The 23,327-nt window shown below is 45.7% G+C and overlaps 1 protein-coding gene across 2 annotated transcripts in view; it reads right to left on the bottom strand.

Annotated features, from left to right (window-relative positions):
- Positions 1-23,327, bottom strand: part of Tpst1 (tyrosylprotein sulfotransferase 1) — a 60,170-nt gene that overhangs the window by 28,488 nt on the left and 8,355 nt on the right. For both annotated transcript variants that reach the window (XM_032886698.1, XM_032886697.1), the window contains exon 2: positions 7,855-8,800. In XM_032886698.1, coding sequence (XP_032742589.1) covers positions 7,855-8,699 — 845 coding nt within the window. In that variant the 5' untranslated portion in view covers positions 8,700-8,800. The remainder of the gene's footprint in view (positions 1-7,854; positions 8,801-23,327) is intronic.

Consider the following 23,327-nt stretch of genomic DNA (forward strand, 5'->3'; position numbering starts at 1 on the left):
TACTCAGAGCCTAGGAAATGGCTCCACCCATAAAGCATCTACCTTGCAAGTGTGGAGATCTGAGTTTGATCCTCAGAACTTCGGTGAAAATGCACGTGCTTACTACAATCCTAGAGCTGGAGAGGGGGAGACAAGCAGATCCCTGGGCCTCGGAAGCCAGACAGCTTGGCTCAGTCAGAGAACCTCAGGGGGGAAAAAAAAATCAAGGTGGCCAGCACTGGAGAAACAACATCCAAAGTTGGCCTCTATCTCCCGAGTGCACACACATGTGCACGGGCATCAGCACACACACATGTGCATGGGCATCAGCACACACATGTGCATGGGCATCAGCACATAGGTGTACCACACTCATGAATACACAGTTTGCAGTCATGGATGCTTAGTACATAGCTTTCTTCAAAACTGACTCTACAGAGTCTGTATTTCTTTTTGTTGTGCACAGCACTTAGGGTTGTGTGTGGCAGACTGGTAGTGACGGTTTTTCCTGTGCCTAAGTCCACAAGAGCTCTGTGTGTACTGGGAGCACAGTATTCAGCCAGGTGGTTTCTAACTCTGCCTTTGCCTTTGTTTCCTGCTTCTGTGGAGCCTTGAGATCAGCCAAGAATCTTCCCCAGGCATGCACCATGTCCAGGACTGGGGCTATCTGCACTTGCAGAAACATGTCAGAATCCTTGCATGTTTTCAGGGTTTCTGGTGCTTGTCCACATTGCTATCTACTGACACGGGCGGCATGGCAAAGCCTTTGTGAATGCTTTTGGTGGCAGCTTCTGGGAGCTGGAGGCAGGGGGAATAACAAGGCCTTCCAGGCAACTACAAAAACAGAAAAAGAAAAGCAAACAAAAGAACAGCACCAGTAATCCAGGCTGTCAATAGAGTCCACCTGATACGGAGAATGATGAACAGGCCTGGGGTAATAAAACACCATCGATACCACCCCTCCCCCTGAACTTCAGATAGGTTAAGAACAAGCACTCCCCAGGACGGTCTTAATAGGGTTTTACTGTACATGCATGAGTGCCTCTGCCCGCATGTGTATCTATGCACCACAGGCATGCAGGGCCTGCTGAGGCTGGAGGAGAGTGTCAGGATCCCTGTACCCAGAGTTACAAACTGTTACCAGAGGCTTAGAGCACTGAGAACCTAACCCAGGTCCTCTGCAAGCAGCAAGCACTCTTACTTCTGGGCCATCTCCTGAGCCCTGCAGACGTTTCTAGATTTCTGAAAAACTTGACTCTTATAGGTTTGGTTATTTTTATGTGGGTTGTATACGTGTACATGTTGCTCTTATGGAAGAGAATTCCATAGTTCTTTCCTGCACCATTTATTTTCTGATGTTACCATAAAACAGCAAGATTTTTTTAAAGATTTATTTATTTACTTACTTATTTCTTATCTATAGCTGTCTTCAGACACACCAGAAAAGGGCATCAGGTCTCATTACGGATGGTTGTGAGCCACCATGTGGTTGCTGGGATTTGAACTCAGGACCTCTGGAAGAGCAGTCAGTGCTCTTAACCACTGAGCCATCTCTCCAGTCTGATATTTTATTTTTAATTATTATTTGCTTATTTAATGAGTGTGTGTGATATGTGATGTACATGTGTGGCTTGCGTGGTGTATATGTATAGGGTGTATGTGTGTGTGTGTGTGTGTGCGCGCGTGTGTGTGTGCTGCACATGCAGAGATCAGAGAACAACTTGTCATTTTCCTCTACCATATGGGTCTCGGGATCAAACTCAAAGTCAGCTCATTGGTCTTGAAGGCAATGTCACGGTCATCTCACCTGCCCGGGAAAACATTTTCAAAATATTCACTTTTTAGAGGCGACCATGCAATAGTAAGTGTGGAGGTAGAGGACTTGCAAGGACTGGTTCTCCTCTTCCACCATATGGGTACTAGGGTCAAACTCGGGTCATCGGGTTCGGCAGAAAGCACCCTTATCTGTTGTGCTAACTCAATGGTTCCAGCAAACATTTTAAGATTGATTAATTGTATTTCATGTAGATGAATGGTTTGCCTGAATGCATGTATGTACACCATTCGTGTGTGTGATATACAGAGGCCAGAAGAGGGCCCCCTAGAATTGGAATTCCATCCTGTTGTAGGCCATACTCAGAGTGCTGGGAATTGAACCTGGGTCCTCTAAAAAAGCAGACAGTGCTTTTAATTGATGAGCTGTCCCTCCAGCCTCATTTCATCTTCTTTAAGATTTACAGATATTTACTTGTGTTATTACATGTGTGTACCTGGGTGTGTGTACATGCAAGACACGTGTGCAGTTGTCAGTGGAGACAGAGAGGGCATCAGAACCCCTGAGACTAGAGTTACACATTTGTGAATCACTCAATCTGGGACCTGAACTTGGGTTCTCTAACCACAGAACCTTCATTTCAAACCACTTGCAGATGCCTTTCCCCCAATCCTATTAAATCAATGTATCAAGCACTTACTGCAAATGTACAATGTTGTAAAAATAAATGATCCCAAATTCCAAATGAACCAGCTCTGACACTAGCATAGGATCCAGAAGCTGTCACAAACATAAGCATCCAAGCTACCTGAGATGTAACTGTTCAGAGAAAACTGGCTTCACCTCGACATACTAGGAATACTTACTGAAAGGTAAGGTAACTGTGTTACAGAGACAGAGCAGAAAACAGCACTCACAGCAGCACAGTCACCACTACAAAACCCGGGATGATCAACACGTGATAGGAAGAAGAGGGGATGAGATTGCTGCCACATGTCTAAAATCCCAACAGTCCGGAAACAGAAGTAGAAGATCAGAAATTCAAGACCATCCTTGGCTACTGTGATGGCTACTCTTGGTTTCAACTGACGACATCGGGAATGAACCTCAATCCACAAGTGGAGGGCACACCTCTGAGAAATGTTTTGCTTGGTTAAAATTGGATAGATCCACTTCTAGTCTGGTCCTTTGAGGCAGGATGACATGTGGCTTTGATCAGGATCTCGAGGTGGGAAGACATGCTTTCAATCTGGGCCCTTCCTTCTGCTGGAAGTGTAACCAAGGGCACAGAAGGAAGCTTTTGCTCTCTGCCTGCTTGCCCTCGCCTTGCTAGCACATCCATTCTGTCACTGGCATTAGGGTCTATTTCTTTGGGACTCCAGCATGTACTGAGCTGAGACATCCAGCCTTGAACAACTATTAGATCCTAGGACTTTCCATTCATAGCCAGCCATATTTGTATTAGCGGGACTACAGCCTGTAAGTCATGCCAATACATCCCCTTTATGTATACAGATTCATTATGAGTTCTGTTACTTCTAGAGAACCCTGACTGATACAACTATGTAGGGAGTTCAAGGCCCGTCTGGGCTTCATGCTACATGTCCCATCATGAAGGTTGAGTCAGTAGACACTAAGCAAAAAAAAAAAAAAAAAAACAAAAAAAAACAAAACTAGGAAGACCAAGAAAGGGAGAATGGCTGGAGTTTTCAGGACACAGACAAAGTTGAACAGATGGATTCTATCTGGAGTTTTGATAAAGGGAAAGAAACATCAAAACAATGCATAGGGAATTGTGTCCGCCCTTATATGCAAGCAGCAGAGTCTGCTCCCACCGTCCAGGTAGGAGAACTCTATTGAGTAGACAGCATTCAGGAAGGCCTTCCTCGCAGAAACTATAAAGTCCTCTGACTCACCAAACAAATCATACACACAAAATTCTAACTAAACATTCAAAATGGCCAAGTAACTGAACTCCACAACAAAGCTATAGAGTATTTATAGAAAGCACAAAAATATCCGAGACCCAAAATAGCAATGCTGAAATGTCTGGCACACGAATAGGCAGAAAAGCATTATTAATAACGAGGGAAGTAATCAAACAAAAGTGACCTGAATTTAGAATTATAAATGCATTTAAAAGCTACTCCACAGACTTTAGCTGGGTGGATAATATCCCATCCACAGTCAGCCAGGAGCAGAACACAGCGACTGAATGCATGCTCGTGCGTCTCTTCATTCGGTCCAGGACCCTAGCTCATAAAATGGGGCTGCCCATGTTCAGGGTGGGTCTTCCCACCTCGGTTCTTCCAATTAAGAAAGCCCTCACAGGGGCTGGAGAGATGGCTCAGTGGTTAAGAGCACTGACCATTCTTCCAGAGGTCCTGAGTTCAAATCCCAGCAACCACATGGTGGCTCACAACCATCTGTAATGAGACCTGATGCCCTCTTTTGGTGTGTCTGAAGACAGCTGCAGTGTACTCATATATAATAAATAAATAAATCTTAAAAAAAAAAAAAAGAAATCCCTCGCAGACCTGTGCACAGAATAATGTAACCTCCACAGACTCTCTCATTAAGATTTCCCAGGCGACTACATTGTGTCAACTTGACAAATACAATGAGTCATCCCAGGGGTAACTAAACACTGCAGCCACCCTGGAGGAAGCTTGGCAGCTTCGAACGTATTCTTATGATCCAACAGCCACGTTCTGTGGTGTTTATGCAGATGAGATAAAAACTTAGACCCACACAAAAATCTGTGTGGATGTTTATAGCAGCGCTATTCCTAACTGCCAAGTCTCAGAGGCACCCAAGGAGCTCTAGCTTCTAGGATGAATCACAATGACTAAGGAACACATGAAACGGTGATAACATAGACAATAGGATATCATCCAACTCTTTAACCCAGGAAGAGAAGGAGAAGATGTGCGTGCATATTACCAAGTGCAACGTGCCCATCTGAAGAGGCTGTGTACTTACGGTTCCAACTCTCTGGCAGTCTAGAGAAAGCATTGCCTAGAATATAAAAAAACAACCAAACAAAAACCCAGTGCCCAGGGCGACGGGGACACTGCTAGGACAATGAAAGCACTCTGCACTGGGGCTACAGAAACGGCTCTGTGTTCACACTCCAGGGCAAAGTTGTGGAATCTGAGTTCAGTTCCCAGTACCTATGCTTCGCAGCTCACGACTGCCCGTAACTCTACCTCTAGGAGATCTGAAGCCCACATCTGGATTCCACAGCACCTGGATCCATATGACACCTGCACACACACATATGGACTATATATCTGTATCTATAAATCTATAGAGACAGATATAGCTATATAGAGAGAGATCTTTGAAAAAAGTCAGCATCAACAAACCCAGTATAGCAACTGCATCACCAAGTGTCCCTCTGACTGATAGGTACATAATTACCGTAAGCATTACCTCTTTACATTCTACTCTGCGGATCTAAGGGTCCAGTTGAGGGTCTGTTTGTTTGTTGTTTGGTTTTCAAGACAGGGTTTCTCTGTGTAACAGCTCTGGCTGTCCTGGGACTCACTTTGTAGACCAGGCTGGCCTCAAACTCACAGAGATTCTCCTGCCTTCTGCCTCCTGGGTGCTGGGATTTTCTCTTCCTCTTCCTCCTCCTCTTGTACTTTTTCTTTTTCGGTGATAGCTGGGTTCTTTTACCATTAGATAACTAGCACTAGAGTCTCTAGGCCAACACACACACATAAGGAAGGAAATACAGTCAGCCAGCCTTCCATGTTAGGAGGAAGTACTTTCTGACCCTCCTCAGATAAAATCTGCACACACTAAAGACCCAGACTAAATGGCACAGCAAGCTTTTCCACAGAACGCATTCGTGTCCTCTCATATACAACACTCAATACAATTTAATGCGCGCTCAAACCCTCCTCTCCATTCAGTGCAAAACCCTACTTATAAAACAGAGCTGCCTGCTCCATTTATGTACTACACATGCACATTACACAGTTAAAGAACGGTAACAAGAAAGGGTCTGAGGTTCAGTATAACTTTTTCCAAATACTTCTAGTCGCTGAATCCATGTGTGCAGAGTCCCCCAGGACACAAGGTGGTACACACCTGTGTGCTCAGTCCAGAAGGATCAGAGTTCATGATCATCCCCACTGAGCTACTGAGACCTTGCCTTCAAACCATTTTAAAAATCACTTAGTCTATTATCTGGAAGGGACAATAAACTGATGACGGCAACTAGAGTTATAGCTTCCTCTGAGTCAGTCAACGTAACCTAGATGATGATTAATCACCTGCAAATAATCAGTGGCTGAAAGGCAGGTGGGTATAAGCACCCAGCTGTTCCTTTCAATCATCTACGTGAAAAATCCATTTTTACCAGATAACTCAGGGCCCTGACAGGTGAGTCTACAACTGAACCACCCATGTATAAACTATAGACACTGGGGTAAAAACAACCCAGGAAGCTTCCTTAATAGACGCAAGCTGGCACAAAAGGGTGGGGCATGGCTTTCCTTTTTTTCCCAATGAAGCAGAGTTGGAGTTTTATTTTAAAAAAATAGTTTAATATGCTGGTTATGGTAGTGAATGCCTTTAATTCCAGGACTCAAGAGGCAGAGGTAGGCAGATCTCTGTGATTTTGAGGCCAGCCTGGTCTACATAGCAAGTTCTAGGACAGTCAGGGTTAACCCTGTCTCGAGAAACAAAACAAAATAAAGAAATTAATGCAGGCTTAAGCATAATTAAGGGACAGAGACGAGCACTCAGAAAGACCCACACAGCGAGCGTGGGTGAGGGGGGTCTAAGGGAGTTGTTTAAACAGGGGGAATATACATGAATAAAAGTGAAGTTTCAAGTATTAGCAATTTACTTTCTGAATTTAACAGCAACTTCCATCTGCACTGCAGGAAAATCAGGTTATCAGCTAGTTCAGGAGAAAGGAAACAGACACTGACATTTCACAAACTACCAAAGTACTATGCACGCTGAACCTAATAAACTTCTCATATAACCTAGGTGCCCAAAGTTTGTAGCCTTTTATAAAAACTCAACGTACCCTTCACATGGCCCAAGAAGCAAGGTATGGAGCATAAGCTCTTAGCAAAACACAGGAGTCCACAGGGCAAGCTCTGGACTCTAACCCTAGCCTTGGTCTTTCTGTGGCTTACCATTCTCTTCCCTGAAAGAGGGAACAATGTTCTTGTCCTCTATATAACGTTTTCTAAAGTTAGCCTGCTGATGTGACCCAGTAAAGGGCTAGCCTAGCATACATGAAACCCTGAGGTCTATCCCCAGCACTGCATGAGCTGGGCCTGGTGGGTACAGCAGATGGTAGGGGCAAGAGGACCGGAAGTTCAAAGTCATCCTCAGCTAACAAGTGATTCCAACAATAGCCTGGTAGCTTTGAGAGCGTCTGTTCGTGTGTGTGTGTGTGTGTGTGTGTGTGTGTGTGTGTGTGTGTGTGAACTAAATGCTCTGAACTCACTAAATGCATGCACACATGGTAGATGTACTTCCTGATATAAACTACAAAAAGACCAATTGTTCTAATCTGCAAACGTACCTAGAAACCAGAAAATCAGAAGTCACTGAATCTGAATGATGGACATGGAAGTCCAGGTCAGAGAGCAAAGCTTTCACTGCATAGAAATTGGGTTTGGACTGATCAAACAAACACAATCTCTCACACACACACACACACACACGTAAATGGAACTACAGGAAATGAACTGGTAGTGAAAGGACAAAAGAAACCTCACCAATGAAAAACAAACACAAACACACGTCTGTGGACATCTTTTCTCTTCTTTTTTGAGACAAGGTCTCTCTGTGTGGCCCTGACTGGCAACATTTCATAGACCTGGTTGGCCTTGAACTCTCAGAAATCTACTCCCAGGTGCTGGCAAGTTCCGCCATGAGTGGCACAGGTCCATATCTTTATCAGCTGAACACAAGGAAGGAAGGAAGGAAGGAAGGAAGGAAGGAAGGAAGGAAGGAAGGAAGGAAGGAAGGAAGGAAGGAAGGAAGGCAGGCAGGCAGGCAGGAAGGCAGGCAGGCAGGCAGGCAGGCAGGCAGGCAGGCAGGCAGGCAGGCAGGCTACGTTTACTCACTTTGACAGAGAAACGCCCCCAGCTTTCCCGATCATCTCTTCGTGGTGTAAAACTGAATGGTTCCACGGAATATGGAGGAACTTTAAGAGCGTTCTCATCCACCGTTCAGGGTGTAAGACCAGCTGTTCATAGTGGACCAACATGCATTTCTTATAACCAACTTCCATACACTGGTTGTACATGGTCTCTATGGCCCGGTTCCACTTGGTCAGACAGTCCCGGTAGCTGTTCAGGTCAAATCCAGCTATGGTAACTTTCCGAGAAATCATCGAGTGTACTGACGCCCGGCCATCTCGGACCATCAGGAGAAATTTGGCATTGGGGAATAACCTAGCAAGGTAAGTCAAGGATTTCAGGGCAAAGGGATCTTTGTTACATAAATAAGGTGCTGGCTCCCCATGTTTCACGATCACCTCCAGAAGGAAGGCTTGCATGGCAGAATCCAGCACTTCATCTGTGACGCCAGCCTCATCCAGGCGGATCTTCTCTTTACTGGATCGAGACCACATCTGCTTCAGGGCCAGGATTCGAGGGATGACCCTGGTTTCCTCTCCGCAGCGGATGTCAGGATGTGCATCCAGCATAGCCCTCATGAGTGTGGTTCCGCTCCGAGGTACACCTCCGATGAATATTAAAGGCATATTTTTGTGATAGGTGAACGTTTTGTTGGCTTTGATGTCCAGACCAGTTCGCACAGTCGCCTTGGGGTTCTCCAGTCTGGCTGGCTGGCTACGTTCCTCTATTCGGTGATGGCACTCCATGGCATGCTGGCCCAGGTAAAACACGGTCACAGAACTAATCACCAGGCACGCCAAGAGCAAGTTCTGCTTCAGCTTTCCAACCATCTTGATGTGGTTATCTTCTTATTAAACGGATATTTTGCTCAAAATTACTGTCAGGAAATGTTCAGGCCATGGAGATCCTACTGCAGAAAGATGAGCAGCATCTGGTGGAAAAGCAAAGATCGCCATCACATTACAACTGTCTCCAAACCGCCATCAGTGCTTATAGCCAGACAGCAACGGAAGCAGTCTGGATGCTCTACTGTCCTAGGAATATAACAGCCACAAATGTGAGCGAGAACAAGCCAGTCGAGCACAGTGGTGTGGGCCTAAAACCAGCTACTCAGGAGGTGGAGGCAAGCAGACCGCATTGTAAGTAAGCAGACTGCACTGCAGAGTACCTCCGAAGCCAGACTGATAAAACGATACCAGGAATACAGCTTAATGGCGGAGTGCTCACCTGCATGAAGGCCTAGGTTTAACCTCTAGAAAAGAAGCCCACCCCCCAAACAAACAAACAAAAATTGTTTATACTCAGAAACAGCATTTTTTTTTTATTTAAGAAATCTGAAGCTAGGTGTCTGACTCAGAATGGGAAAACAAAATGTTTTAACAGCAAATTCAGCAAACATTTAATACATTACAACACGTATTAAATATTGGAGTCTAATCCAATGTTGATCACCTGTATTCAAACTGCATCGCCCACCCCCATCACGAGCTCCATATTCTACAATGGAGACAAATTACCTACGTAGAGTCCAGAGCACAACTCATATGTGCCTAACTGTCCTCTGGAGTTTAAACTTGCAGCCCTACAACCACTGAGCCATTTCCTTAAAATCAATCTCCTAGCTGTCCCACGTCCCACATGTCTGTGTGATGTGTCCCCTAAGCTATCTGGTCCCATGTCCTCCTCTCTGTGTGTGGTCTTGCCAGCTGTTTCCCAGCAGGACACGAACTAAAACAGTAAAGAGGTCTATAAGGAGAAATGATCAGACATACTAGAGAAAGAATACATTCTGACGGGCTGGGGAGATGGCTTAGCTCCTGCTGCTCTTGCAAAGGACCTGGGTCCAATTCCCAGCACCCACATGGTGGCTAATGATCATCTGTAACTCCAGGTCCAGGGAATCTGATGTCCTCAGGCACATGTATATACACATACATACACACATCCATATGCACAAGATATAAATAAATAAATAAATAAATAAATAAATAAATAAATAAATAAATAAATAAATCTATCTATCTCAAGGTTTATTTATCCAAGAGTCACGACTTCCAGCTCTGGCCTGGTGACAACGAAGCCAATCTCCCACCTCCCAAAACCACTATTATAAAGCTCGATTATCAAGTGGGCCTTTCAGTGCTCTGGAAGTCAGTCATGGAATAGAACAACCTAAGAACATTTACAACTGACAAGCGTAGAAACTGGTCAGAAGAGCACGCAGGACAGCACAGAAAGTACTGGTAACTTCCGCTCTCGAGTGGTGGGGAGCTCGCTGAATGTGAGATAGCGAACAAGACACATGCCCAAGAGCACTGTCAAGTTCAACAAGGAAGTGAGCAACTGTAGTGGGCTGAAGCCGCCGGGGTCCTGGCTGGACGACTCAGGCACTAAGGGTCCAGGAGAAGCTTGTATGGTTCAGATTCACCATCCCAGTACTTAGACCATGAAACATGTAGGATGCTGGGCATTTGGCACTAGCCTGGGCTATATACTGAGCTCTAGAGCTCAGGCTAGACTAGTGTGATGCCCTGCCTGAAGAAATTACAGAAGGTAAGGGAAAGAGGGAAAGGGGAAAAGGAAAGGAGAATGGGAAAGGGAAAGGAAGGGAACGCAAAGGAAGAGGTAGACGTACAAACAGCCTGAACGGCTCTCCGGCTCCTGGCCGGATCTACTGGTGGAGGAGCTCAGGGCTCAGCTGTCTAAGCCAAGCAACTATTGAGTGCTGAGCCACCCAGAGAGGTGACCGGCAGAAACCATGCTTAGAACGGAAAGCAATTACAAGAGCACATATTCTTTACAAAAATACAGGTCTGCTTCAAAGCCTCATAAGTACATAGTACAGCTGTCATACAACTATCTGCAAAGTTACAACCTCACAGAGAGACACAGTATATCCACACAGGCGAACACGCGGAGACCGAGAACAGACTGCCGACAGCGGTGTGGCACTTTCCAGAGCAGATGAGAACTTTGACTCGAGTGTCGTCAGAGTTGCACAACTGTAAAATCTAATAAAACCACTGAATCATACACTAACAATGGGGGAGGATTGGGCATATGAAGCATACCTCAACACAGCTGTTTTCTAAATATGAATACATAACTAAAAAATATTTTAATAGTCTCAATGAGCCACACCAACGGAGATCTGGGATTTGTTTATTCACATTTGATGCATCTGAGCTCATGCTATTCTGTCAGCCACTGCACAGAACTTCAGTCAAGAATCCTGAAGAATCGGTCAAGATGAAAAGATTGCCTTAATCAAAGGACTACAAAGACGAAGCATCAATTAAGATAATTGGTAGCAATACAGCATTAAAAAGTCTTAATACGGAATGGTATCCATTATATGGAAGACACACTTAAGATGCTATCCTAGGACTCAATTGAAAAGGGAGTGGTGCGGGAAGAAAGAACAATGGTGAAAAGACAGTCTAACAAAAAATACAATTAGATCTAACCTTAGGACATTCGGGTTGATGAAATTAGAACTACATTGTAAGGAGGAGGGGGACCTTCCCAAACTAGACTGGGTAGGGCAATCTGTAGAGCCGGCGGGGGCAGGGGAGCTGTCTTCAGAGCTGGGGCAGGGCTGTCTATAGAGCTGAGGATTTGTTTTGCACAAATGACAGTGGACACGGGACATAGCTTGACATTTTAAACATTCAGGAAATAATTCAGCAGGACATCTAATAAAAATACGAAGAACTTGGGGTTGGGGATTTAGCTCAGTGGTAGAGCGCTTGCCTAGCAAGCGCAAGGCCCTGGGTTCGGTCCCCAGCTCCGAAAAAAAAAAAAATACGAAGAACCAAAGGGCCAAATAACCAGCTGGCAGCACCAGATGCCTCAACTGAGGGAGGGAGGGATGGACAGACAGACAGACAGGTGGAGGGTGTTGGAGTCACTGGACTAGAGTAGCTACAGGCAGTTGTGAGCCACCTGAAGTGGGTGCTAGGAACCAAACATGAGTCATCTGGAAGAGCAACAGCAAATACTCTTAACCATACATCCAGTCCGATTCCTACCTCCCCCTCTGTCTCTATCTGTGTCTGTCTCTGTGTGTCTGCATATCTGTCTGCACAGCTGTCTGTCTGTCTATCTGTCGTGTGTGTGTGTGTGTGTGTGTGTGTGCGCGCGTGTGCGTGCGCTTGTGTCAGATGTATGGGAGTATATATGCCTGAATGTAAAGATCAAGTCAACCTTGAGTGTGCTCCTCAGAAACACCACCCACCTCTTTTGAGACAGGGATTCCCACAGGCCAGGAATTCACCATGTATGCCTTGCTAGCGGGCAGATGAGCTCTGAGGCCCAGACCGGTCTCTACCTTTCTAGCACTGGGATTACAAGCACGCATCACCACACTTTGTTCTGGGGATCAAATTCCTTGTGCTTGCTAGGCAAGTACATTACTAAAGCCATCCCTCGAATCTGTCCTCCTTTGAAAGTGGCACTCGGGCTAAGATTTGAATAGTGAGTAGGAGTTAGGCAGTGTCAAGTGAAGGGTGTGCCGAGCACAGGAGCCCATATTGAGAAGGCGTCTGAAAGCTATCAAGAAGTCAGGAAGGCAGGGAACAAGAGGAGAAATGAGATGAAGCCAGTCAGGGCTGGGCGACAAACCTTGCAGGGCAAGCTAGGGGTGGGAATTGTGTGACAGAATTAAACAGGACGGACTTAAAACATTTTAGGCAAGAAGTCACTTGATCAAATTTAGGTTTGTAAAATCTCACTGTAGCCAAAACAACCTTGACAAACAAAGAATAAAGTGGGAGGGCTCTCACTTTGAAGTTTCAGAACTATAAAGATATCAGAACGGTATCAACCTAAAATGACTAATGGGAAGACTGACTTAAAGACAGAAGTTCAGGGGGCAAAGTGCTTTAGAGAACTAGCTAAGAAGGAAAAAGTGCTTTGAAGAACTAGCTAAGAAGGAAAAAGTGCTTTGAAGAACTAGCTAAGAAGGAAAAAGTGCTTTGAAGAACTAGCTAAGAAGGAAAAAGTGCTTTAGAGAACTAGCTAAGAAGGAAAAAGTGCTTTAGAGAACTAGCTAAGAAGGAAAAAGTGCTTTAGAGAACTAGCTAAGAAGGAAAAAGTGCTTTGAAGAACTAGCTAAGAAGGAAAAAGTGCTTTGAAGAACTAGCTAAGAAGGAAAAAGTGCTTTAGAGAACTAGCTAAGAAGGAAAAAGTGCTTTAGAGAACTAGCTAAGAAGGAAAAAGTGCTTTGAAGAACTAGCTAAGAAGGAAAAAGTGCTTTAGAGAACTAGCTAAGAAGGTAAAAGCATCTGCCGTGCAGGCCTTGGAGCCAGAGTAGAAACAGGACTGACTTCCAATGTTTTCTTTGACCTCCATTGACACTTGTTTACATATACACACGTGCACACACACGCACAGACGCACATTTAAAAAGCGGGGCACAGGCACGCACAGATATTATGTGCCTCTGTGTGCAATCCCAGCACAGGGAGGTAGAGACAGCTCACTTCCCTAACCTGCTTGGCAGATAAAAGGTGGATGGCACCAGAAGAATGAAACTGGAGGGAGTCCTATGGCCTCCCTACACATGCATACCCACATGTGCACTGCACAGACGAGAACTGGGAGAGTGCTTCCCTACCATGTATGACACCCTGGTTCATGCCTAGCACCACATAAATCCAACATGGTGGCACAGGCCTGGTAATCCCTGCTCTTAGGTGAAGACAGGAGGATCGGGAGTTAAGAGCCAGCCTTGGCTACACGACACTCCATTTCAAACAATAACAAAATAAGTCAAAGAACGGTGTGGGGAAAGGTCAGTCTTGCTATATGTAATTTTGTTTCTCCTTTTAAAGACTGTCTTTATTACTAACTATGTGCATTGTGTGTGCACAGGGGTGCGGGTGCTGGTGGAGTTGGGATGAGGGTGCTGGATCCTCTGGAGCCGGAGTTTCAGGCAGCTGTGAGAGCTGTCTAACATGGGCGCAAGAGCAAAGTGTGCTCTTGACTCCTGAGCCATCTCTACAGCTCCCGCTTTCTTCTCTTTAATGAGGGAAAATAGGAGGAAAGCACAATGGCTCTCAGAGAAACAAAAGGGTGGATCTAGGTCAGGAGGCCACGCCCCTAAATGGTTCAATCGCTACATAATGCTTCTGACCAAACAGCGCTCAGCGCCGTGGGTTCAGTGGCAATGAATGTGGTAAATTTTACTGATACTGACAGGAAAATGATCCGGAGGAGAAAGCTTTCATGTTGTCTCTTTTATAAACTTGTCGGTGAACATTTCAAAATAATTGAAATCTGGACAAAGCACACTCAGTTCACTCAGTGAAACAGAGCAGAGCTTTTAGGGGCTCTAATAATGGTTTCCTTTCTCTTCGGATTGTCACAGGAGTGGTTTTCTAACATTCTATTTGTTTTAGAGCAGGCTACAGGAGAGCTGAGGAGTAAAACAGTGACGGATTCTTCTGAACTAGCAAGGCTTTCTGATTAAAACTTACACTGTTCGTATCTTAAATTACATTTAACTTGCTAACTTTTGACAGATGTCAGGATTCAATAGGTGACAGATGACTGAATGTCTTTTAAAACTGCCTTAGCATTACGGTGTAAGTCAGCTAAAGGCGGGTGTGACTCAGTGGTAGTGTTTGTCTCGTACCCACAAGGCCTCGCTTTCCATCCCCAGGAGGCAAAAAACTCCACTCAGTTGTAAAACAAAAAACAAATAACTAGCTACCCTTCTGAAATCAAAAATAAAAAGTGTACCCCTAACAAAAATTAACAAGGTACGCTGGGCATGGTGGCACATACCTTTAATCCCAGCACTTGGGAGGTACAGGCAAGTGGATCTCTGAATTGGAGGTCAGCCTGGTCTACTGAGAGTTCTGGGACAGTCAGGGCTACACTGGGAAACCCCGTCTTGACAAAACAACACACACACACACACACACACACACACACACACACACACACACACACACACGGTGTGCATGCCTACTATCCCAGTGCTTAGAAGGCCCAGCAGGAAGAGGAGGAATTTAAAGCCATCCTTAGCTACATACGGAATTTGGGGCCAACCTGAACTGGAGACTACAGCTCAAAAAGAAAAAAAAAATGTTAGCATGACTGATGTCTACGGTATCTAATTTCATTACTAACTCTCCACTGAAACATCTCCACTATCAGTTCTGATCAAGCTGAGGTGTGTCAGCATGTCAGCAATGTACTTTTTTTTTTTTTTTTTTTTGATTTTTTTTTTTTTCGGAGCTGGGGACCAACCCAGGGCCTTGTGCTTCCTAGGCAAGCGCTCTACCACTGAGCTAAATCCCCAACCCCAGCAATGTACTCTTAGAACATAGATTCTTCTGACTCTACCTAGGACTTCTGCACTTCTAACCAACCACACGTCCCTAGTTAACAACAGACAGATCACCTGGGCATGCTGGCCAGCTAAAAATCCAAGATGGGGTCTTTGGCTTCGCCTTCCTTTCTCCTTCCTTACTTTCCACTAATTTACAAAGATCGACTTCCTCTTTGGATGGCTCTCAAATTGGAAGCTCACACATCCTCCCTCCTGCATCCCTGCTATAAGGGGCTTCTGGGTTGGCCCATTTCACAGATGAACAGGTTGAGGCTCAAGCAGTCTGTTATCCTCAGCACTTCTTCAGGTCCCACCAATTCTTCCAACGTCCCTCTGCAGTTTATCTTACAGACTGTATGTATTCCAAATGATTTTCAATCCCTAAAGCCCAAAGACTGTCTACACTGTGCATCTACCACACCAGGCTTAGCAGAGGGCCAGCTCTCACTGGGTACTGCACCTCCAGCAAGCTTCCGAAGGGACCCGTTAGGCAGCTCCTTTCTCTGGATAAGAGGTGGTGTTAAACCTGAGGTCTCTACTCACACCTCGCTGTGGTTCTTCTCAAACCCTTGGCAAACAGCCCTTTAAGAAGAAGGCACAGGGTGGGGATATGGTTCAAAGGACAAAGCACTTGCCAAGCAACTGTGAGAACCAGAGTTTGGATCCCTAGAACCCAAACAAAAGTTGGGCAAGCATGGTAGCTGCCTGTTGTTGAAGCACTTGGGAAACAGAGAAAGGAATTTCTCTGAGCAAGCTGGCCAGTTAAGACCAGCTAAAACAGTCCTGGTTCAGTGAGAGACCTTACCTCAATAAAGTGGGCAGAGACTGAGAAAGACACGGAGAATCCAAGAGTCCAGCTGTCTACACACATACTCACATCAACACACATGCCAACGCGAAACACACACAGACGCAAAGACAGCAAAGATACACAGAGAGAGAGAGAGAGAGAGAGAGAGAGAGACAGAGACAGAGAGAGAGACAGAGACAGAGACAGAGACAGAGAGACAGAGACAGAGAGAGAGAGAGAGACAGAGACAGAGAGAGAGACAGAGACAGAGAGAGAGAGACAGAGAGAGAGAGAGAGAGAGAGAGAGAGAGAGAGAGAGAGAGAGAGAGAGAGAGAGACAGAGAGAGAGAGAGAGAGAGAGAGAGAGACAGAGACAGAGAGACAGAGAGAGAGAGAGACAGAGACAGAGAGACAGAGACAGAGAGACAGAGACAGAGACAGAGAGACAGAGACAGAGACAGAGAGACAGAGACAGAGACAGAGACAGAGAGAGACAGAGACAGAGAGACCAAAAAGGGAAAAAGACATGGCAGGGGCTGGAGAGACCAGAGTTTGATTCCCAGCACCCACATCAGGTGCTCACAACTGCCTGTAACCCCAGCTCCAGGAGATCTCTCACCTCTGACTTCTGTGGGCCCCTGCATTCATATGCACAAATCCCCCATACACGTAACTAAAATAATAATAATAATAGTAAATCTCTTTTTAAAAAAGACATGGAAGTGGGAGGGCTTGGTGGGAAGAAGGGTTCAGTGGAGAAGGAGTTAAAAGGCGATGGGAAGAACAGAAGAACGAGATACAGAGATACCAATGAAGCCAGGAAAGGCTAGGGAGGTCAAACAGAGAAAAAGCACTTCAGGAAATGCTGACCTGACCATGTCCCTTACCACTGCATACGTGTGCGTGGACACCTGTGTGACGCATGCCCAGAGGCCTCTTCCTGGATCCATCACATCTTTTCAAAAAAAAAAAAAAAAGAAAGTAGTAGCAGTATTTTCTCAACTGGGGCCTTTGCAGAGGCAAGGCTCAATAGAACCAGAACAGAACCAGGACGTTTCATTTCATTTTTAGCCTCAAGGGAAAGAGAAAGAAGCGCGGCAGTGTAAAACATAGCTTTCGACGCTATGAACAGAGCTGCTCCACTGTTCCACTGTCTCGGCAGGCCAAGTGACGGTGACACCTTAGAAGGAGCAGAGAGCTTTTGGACTTGGAGCGTCACAATCTCTCTCTCCCTCTCTTCCTCTTCACTGTCCAGGCAGTGTCAGAGAGCAAATAAAGGGCTTTGAGTGTGAGGCAAGCAAAATCTCTGCATACTTTATGAAGTAATTCCGCTATTAAAAGCAGCACTGAGCTGGAGAGATGGCTCGGGTTAAGAGCACTGGCTGCTCTTCCAGAGGATCCGGGTTCAATTCCCAGCACCCACATGATGGCTCACAACTGTCTGTAACACCAGTCTCAGGGGATCCAACCCCTCTTCTCACCTCTGTGGGCACTGTGTGCATGTGATACACAGACAAACAGACAAAATACCCACACTTATGGAATGAATGAATGAGTGAATGAATAAATAAACAAACAAATAAATAAATGAATAGTAAAAACGACTTGCCAGCTGTGGTAGCACACACGACTTTAATCATAGCACATCCAGCAGGTGGATCTCTGTGAGTTCAAGGCCAGCCTGGTGTACAGAGCGGGACAGCCTGGGCTACCTAGTGAGATCCTGTCTCAAATAAATATGTAAATAATATAAAATGACAACAGCAATGACTGGCCAGCAAGGTGACTCCCTGAGTAAAGATGCCTGCTGCCAACCTGATGACCTAAATTCATTCCCCAAACTCACATTAAAATGGAAGAGAAGCAATTCCTGCAAGTTGTTGTCTAACATCTACATGAATGCCATGGCACAGCCCGTCCACCTCTCCTATAGCCACATAACATGACAGGTAAATAAAATGAAAAAGCCACAATGCTGAGCCTGGTATGGATTCTATAGTTGTTTCGTTGACTAGGGGTGGTGGAGGGGTAGTGGGGATGATGCTGGTGGGGCTGGAGAGATGGCTAAGCAATTAAGAACACTGACTGCTCCTCTGGAGGACCCAAGTTCAAATCCTAGAGCATGGCAGCTCACAATTGTCTATAACTACACTCCAGGGGATCTGACTTCCTCTTCTGGCTTCAGTGGCCCCAGGCACTCATGTGGTACAGACATACATGCAAGCAAAACACGCATAAGTATGACATAAAAACTAAGCTCGTATTTTCAATACAACTCTTGGACCTAGGGCTCAAAGAGAAGTGCAGAAAAGGGGGGCAGGGACATTGTGAGACCAGGGGAGGGGCTGGAGAGATGGCTCAGTGGTTAAGAGCACTGACTGCTCTTCCAGAGGTCCTGAGTTCAATTCCCAGCAACATGGCTCACAACTATGTAATGGGATCTGATGCACTCTTCTGGTGTGTGTTTGAAGACAGCTACAGTGAACTCGTACAAATAAAATTAAATAAATAATTTAAAAAAAGAGAGAGAATCAGGAAGGTGCTGTGAGAGTTCCTCTCCTAGACATTCAAGAGAAGCTACCCCCATGAAGTCGCACCAACATGGCTGCCTGACCGTGATGTGAACATGGATGATATCTGCAGATAAATTAATATGGATGAAGGAATGCTCCGGAGGCCTCAACCCTAGACCAAGAACTCCAAGGACAGACCTGACTGGAGGCTGCAATGAAGGAATGAAAAATAGACAGACACAAACAAAAGCTGGGATTGTGTGGACCGGGCTTCCTGATGGAGAAGGGCTCAGCATGTTTGACAGAGTTGACCAGGGGAGAGGGATTACTGCATACAACTGAACAAGGAAGCAGGGTTATTACACACAGATGACCCAGGAGACAGAGTTAGTGACTTACAGCTGGGTCACTCACCGGGAAAGGTTTAGCTAACCTTAGTAGGAGCGGTCTCTGTAGGGGAGCAGTCTTCAGGTTGTGAATGAATATTCGGGGAAAGGATTTCCTGCACTTGCCGTCAACATCTGTATGTGGACTGGAGGACAGCTTTGACACTTTACAGTAGGTCCTGGAGTGGACATGGCTGTGCCCGTGACAACATACACCAGCACAGGACTTCACTAGCTCATGGATTCCTCTGCTCCCTATAACAACCAACCAAGGAATGCTGACAGCAGGAGAAATAGTGTTCTCTACTGAAGAATATACCAATTGGTTATCCAATACCAAATGCTCAGCCCTGAAAACATACACACAAGTAACACATGGATTGAATGTGTTATGTTTATATTTAGAAATTTATTTGCATATATACATATATAGGTGTATATGTATGTGTGGAGATATATATATATCAACAATTAAAAAGAGACCAAGCTAGAGAGATGGCTTAGCAGTTAAGATCACAGAATGTTATTCCAGAAGACCAGGGTTCAATTCCCTGCACCCACAAAGTAGCTCACAATGGTCTGTAACTCCAAGACCTGACACCCTCACACACACACAGGCAAAACACAATGTACATAAAATAAAAGTAAGTTAAAAAAGAAAAAGAGGCCATGAATTTGAATGAGACATAAGAGGATGTGGAGGGAGAAAAAGGAAGGAGGAATGATACAATTACATTATAATCTCGAAGACTAAAACAAAAATGAATCTCGAAACATTGTAATGGAAAAAAAAAATCAGTCAACAAACACAGGTACGGATTGGTGGTTCGTTAGCCGGTGCCAGGACTCACTGCACACACAGGCCCGGTTACATGCTCATGGGCAGAGCTCTTACACCCTGCCATTACAATCAGGAAAGTAGCCACCCACATTCCAGATCCAAAACGATGCTTGGGAAATGTGTCAGGTAAAGATAAAATAAAAAATGAACCAAGCCCCTAAGCCTTTCTCCTCATGGTTAATCATGAACTGCTCACCCCTTTGTTAGCCATCAGCTCCTCATGGTTAATCATGAACTCCCCACTCAATCAATATGGCAAAGCCAACGCCATCCTGCCAGCTAACGTCCATTCCGTGGTAGTTCCTGCTTTCACTTCTAGCTCCTAAGCATAAAGAAAACTCACTGTAGGTCATGACTGGATTCACCAATGGATGTGTCCAGCAGTTAACCTCGAACGACTTTGTCATTCATCAGCAACTTCAAATCCTACCCAGTGAGCTACTTCAAGTCCTGTACTACATCAGAGCAATCAGAACTCATGGATGGAACACTCTGGGGCCTGGCTCTGGACCCAAAGACAAGGAACAAAGAGCAAAGGTGAAGCATGAAGAACAGGCCTTAAAACCTAGGATACATTTTGGGAGGTGTGGGGGAACACAAGCTAAAACCTCAAGCTCTTTAAGTGAAACAATGTCTGGGAGCTGTGTCACGACCACTGGAGGGCAGGTATGTGGAGGAGGACGTTTGACATGAGACTGGTAAGCTGACTTGCTGAAATTCAGTGAGGATCATAGAAGGCTCAACATCTGTTGTTGAACATCTAAGACATATGTCAAGAAGTCAAGATGAGGCCAGCAAGACGGGGCAGAGAGTGGGTGAAGGCACCTGCTGGCCAATGATGCAAGCCTGAGACCTGAGTTCTGTTTCCAGAACAAGTGTGAAAGAGAAAGAACTTACTCCACAGAGTTGTCCTGGCCTCCACAGTACTGCGTGAGCGCAGACATGCTGTCTGATTTTGCTGATATGTTCTTCTTCTGGATTCTTCAAGTTCATGTTTACAACCGGCTGTAACCCATGACAAGCAACACACACATACGCACACACCACACCACGCTCACACCCACACACACACCACACACACGGAAATGTGTTCCATCCGTTTATTTCCATTCAGTCACTCAATCAAGATTATACCTTTTCTACCAACTCGGTACGTTTTAGAATGAATCTCCACAAGGAAAAGGAGAAAAGGCGGCACTGAGTTGACCTAGCAGAAGCCCAGTCAATTACCAGGGATGGGAGAGCTGGGCTCTGTCTGAATCAGGCTTCTTCTTAGTCATCCGGCATTAGACAAAGCACTGAGTCATAGTTCTCTAATCCACAGAAGAACAACGATAAACCTTTCACAGTGTCCGCAGGAAGTGAAGCACACACACTTGCAGGCTCTCCTTCACGGCGCCGCTAGAGCCAAGCATGTCAAGGGTGGAAGGACCTTCTTCTTTTCTAAGACAGAGTTTCATGTGGCCCTTGAACTTCTGCCTTTCCATGTCCCGGCAGACTGCAGGTGCGAGCCGTCACGCTCAGTTTACACAGCGCTAGAGAAGCCCGAGCCTCGTGCATGCTAGGCAGCGCTCTAGTGACTGACTCATCCTCGGTCCACGTGTGGACGAGCTTTGAAAGAGCCGCTTCCAGAGGGCCCACACACTGGTCCTTGCCCACCACCACCACCTTCCCCATCTCCCAAGCAAGGCTGGTGCCACGGAGCCTGCCCTCAGGACCACTCCCACCAGCTCCGGCTGGGCTGGTCATCAACTGCCTGTGCTTGCTCCCTGGCCGTAATACACATCTCCTCAGGGAAGCTTCTGGGTGCCTGCTTCCCATCCTCCTGCACCAAATCAACCACTTCCCTTTCAGCAACCTCTAACTACTGGGTAAAGCGTCATGTGTGCACTTAGACCACTGCACTGTGGTCAGCCCACGCCACTCCACTGCAATCTCTGCTAAACCCAGCATCATCTAGGACGCTGTGGCTACTTGAACAGCGGGTAAGGATGAAGCCAGGAACCCACAGGTAAATAGAGAGTGAAGCACCATTTCCCAATCTTCTCGGAACACCTAGAGTCATCTGAAACAAAGCAAATGTTCAACAAAATAATGCAAGAGTAAAGCAAGGAACTATGAGGAAACAGACACAGAGTAATCTGAAAGCAGGGACAGTTTTGCGATTATAAATGTTATCCTCAAACGGTTTTGCTAGTTTTATTGTAGGGGTAGTGTGTGTGTACCACTTGCTTGGTGCCCACAGAGACCAGAAGAGAATGTTAGACCACTGGAACTGAGCTAACCGATGGTTGTGAGCCACCCTGTGCACAACAGGAATGAACCCAGGTCCTCTGAAAGAGCAAGCAGTTTTTGTAATTACTGAGTCATCTCTCCAGCCCCATTTTGCTGTTAGATGATCGTCGTCATCATCATCATCATCGTCACCACCATTATCACCATCATCATCGTCGTCATTACCATCATCACCACCACCATCATCGTCATTACCATCATCATCACCATCATCACCATCATCATCATCGCTGCCACCACCACCATCATCATCACCACCATCGCTATCATCATCATCTTTTTCCTTAAATCAACAAAACTACAGAATTCTAGTAGGAGCAGCAAAACAGCTCAGTGTATAAATACACTTGGCACCAAGCCTGCCAACCTGAGTTCAAGCCTAAGGAAGGAGAGAAGCAACTCCCTCACACTGCCCTCTGACTTCTACATGTTTGACTGTGGCGGCCGTGCACACACAAAATAAACAGTAAGTAAAGAACAGTGACTCCATAGCCTCTTTCCTGAGTTTTGACTTTCCCCATTCAGTCGTTCATTGACTTCAATATGCAAATTCACTCAACATTCCCCTGCTTAAGACCTTTCAGCGGGCAATTCCTCTCAGAAAGTAACCCATACCTAAAACACAAGGGAACTCCTCTATGGTGCACTCCAGCCTTCACCTGCCACTTAGCTTCTATAACCCCTCCCCACCCTGAGTTGCTTGTGCCAGGCAGCGCATCTATGCTACCTCCCATTCATCCTTTCAGCCTTCAACTGCAATCCATCCTTCCATTTGCAGTACGAGTATCTCTCACACCACTCCGTGAGGTAGAGGGCTAACTTGTCAGCTTTCCAACAAACCGTGAGCTCCTTGAAAGCGAGACTTTGTTTTTTTTTTTTCTTTTCTTTTTTTTCGGAGCTGGGGACCGAACCCAGGGCCTTGCGCTTGCTAGGCAAGCGCTCTAACCACTGAGCTAAATCCCCAACCCCTGAGACTTTATTTTTAATTATGAGTACGTATGTCTGTGTGTGGGTGTGTGCGCATAAGTACGGGTGCCCACAGAGGTCAGAAGACTCTTTATGTCCTAGAGCTGGAATTACAAGTGATTATGAGTCCCCAGCATGAGTGCTGGAACTGAACTTAGATATGTGCTCTTAACCCCTGAGCCAGCTCTCCAGCCCTGAAAACTGCAAAGAACTCATTTTGAATACATTGGTTTCAACTGCCAAGAACTTAGTGATGTTAGGGATGGCTGCGACTAAAGTCTGTTGTGAGTTCCTGGAAGGCACTGACAATACTTTACCCTCTGGTTTT

Source organism: Rattus rattus, chromosome 16 (genome assembly GCF_011064425.1).
Source record: "Rattus rattus isolate New Zealand chromosome 16, Rrattus_CSIRO_v1, whole genome shotgun sequence".
Taxonomy (NCBI): Eukaryota; Metazoa; Chordata; class Mammalia; order Rodentia; family Muridae; genus Rattus; species Rattus rattus.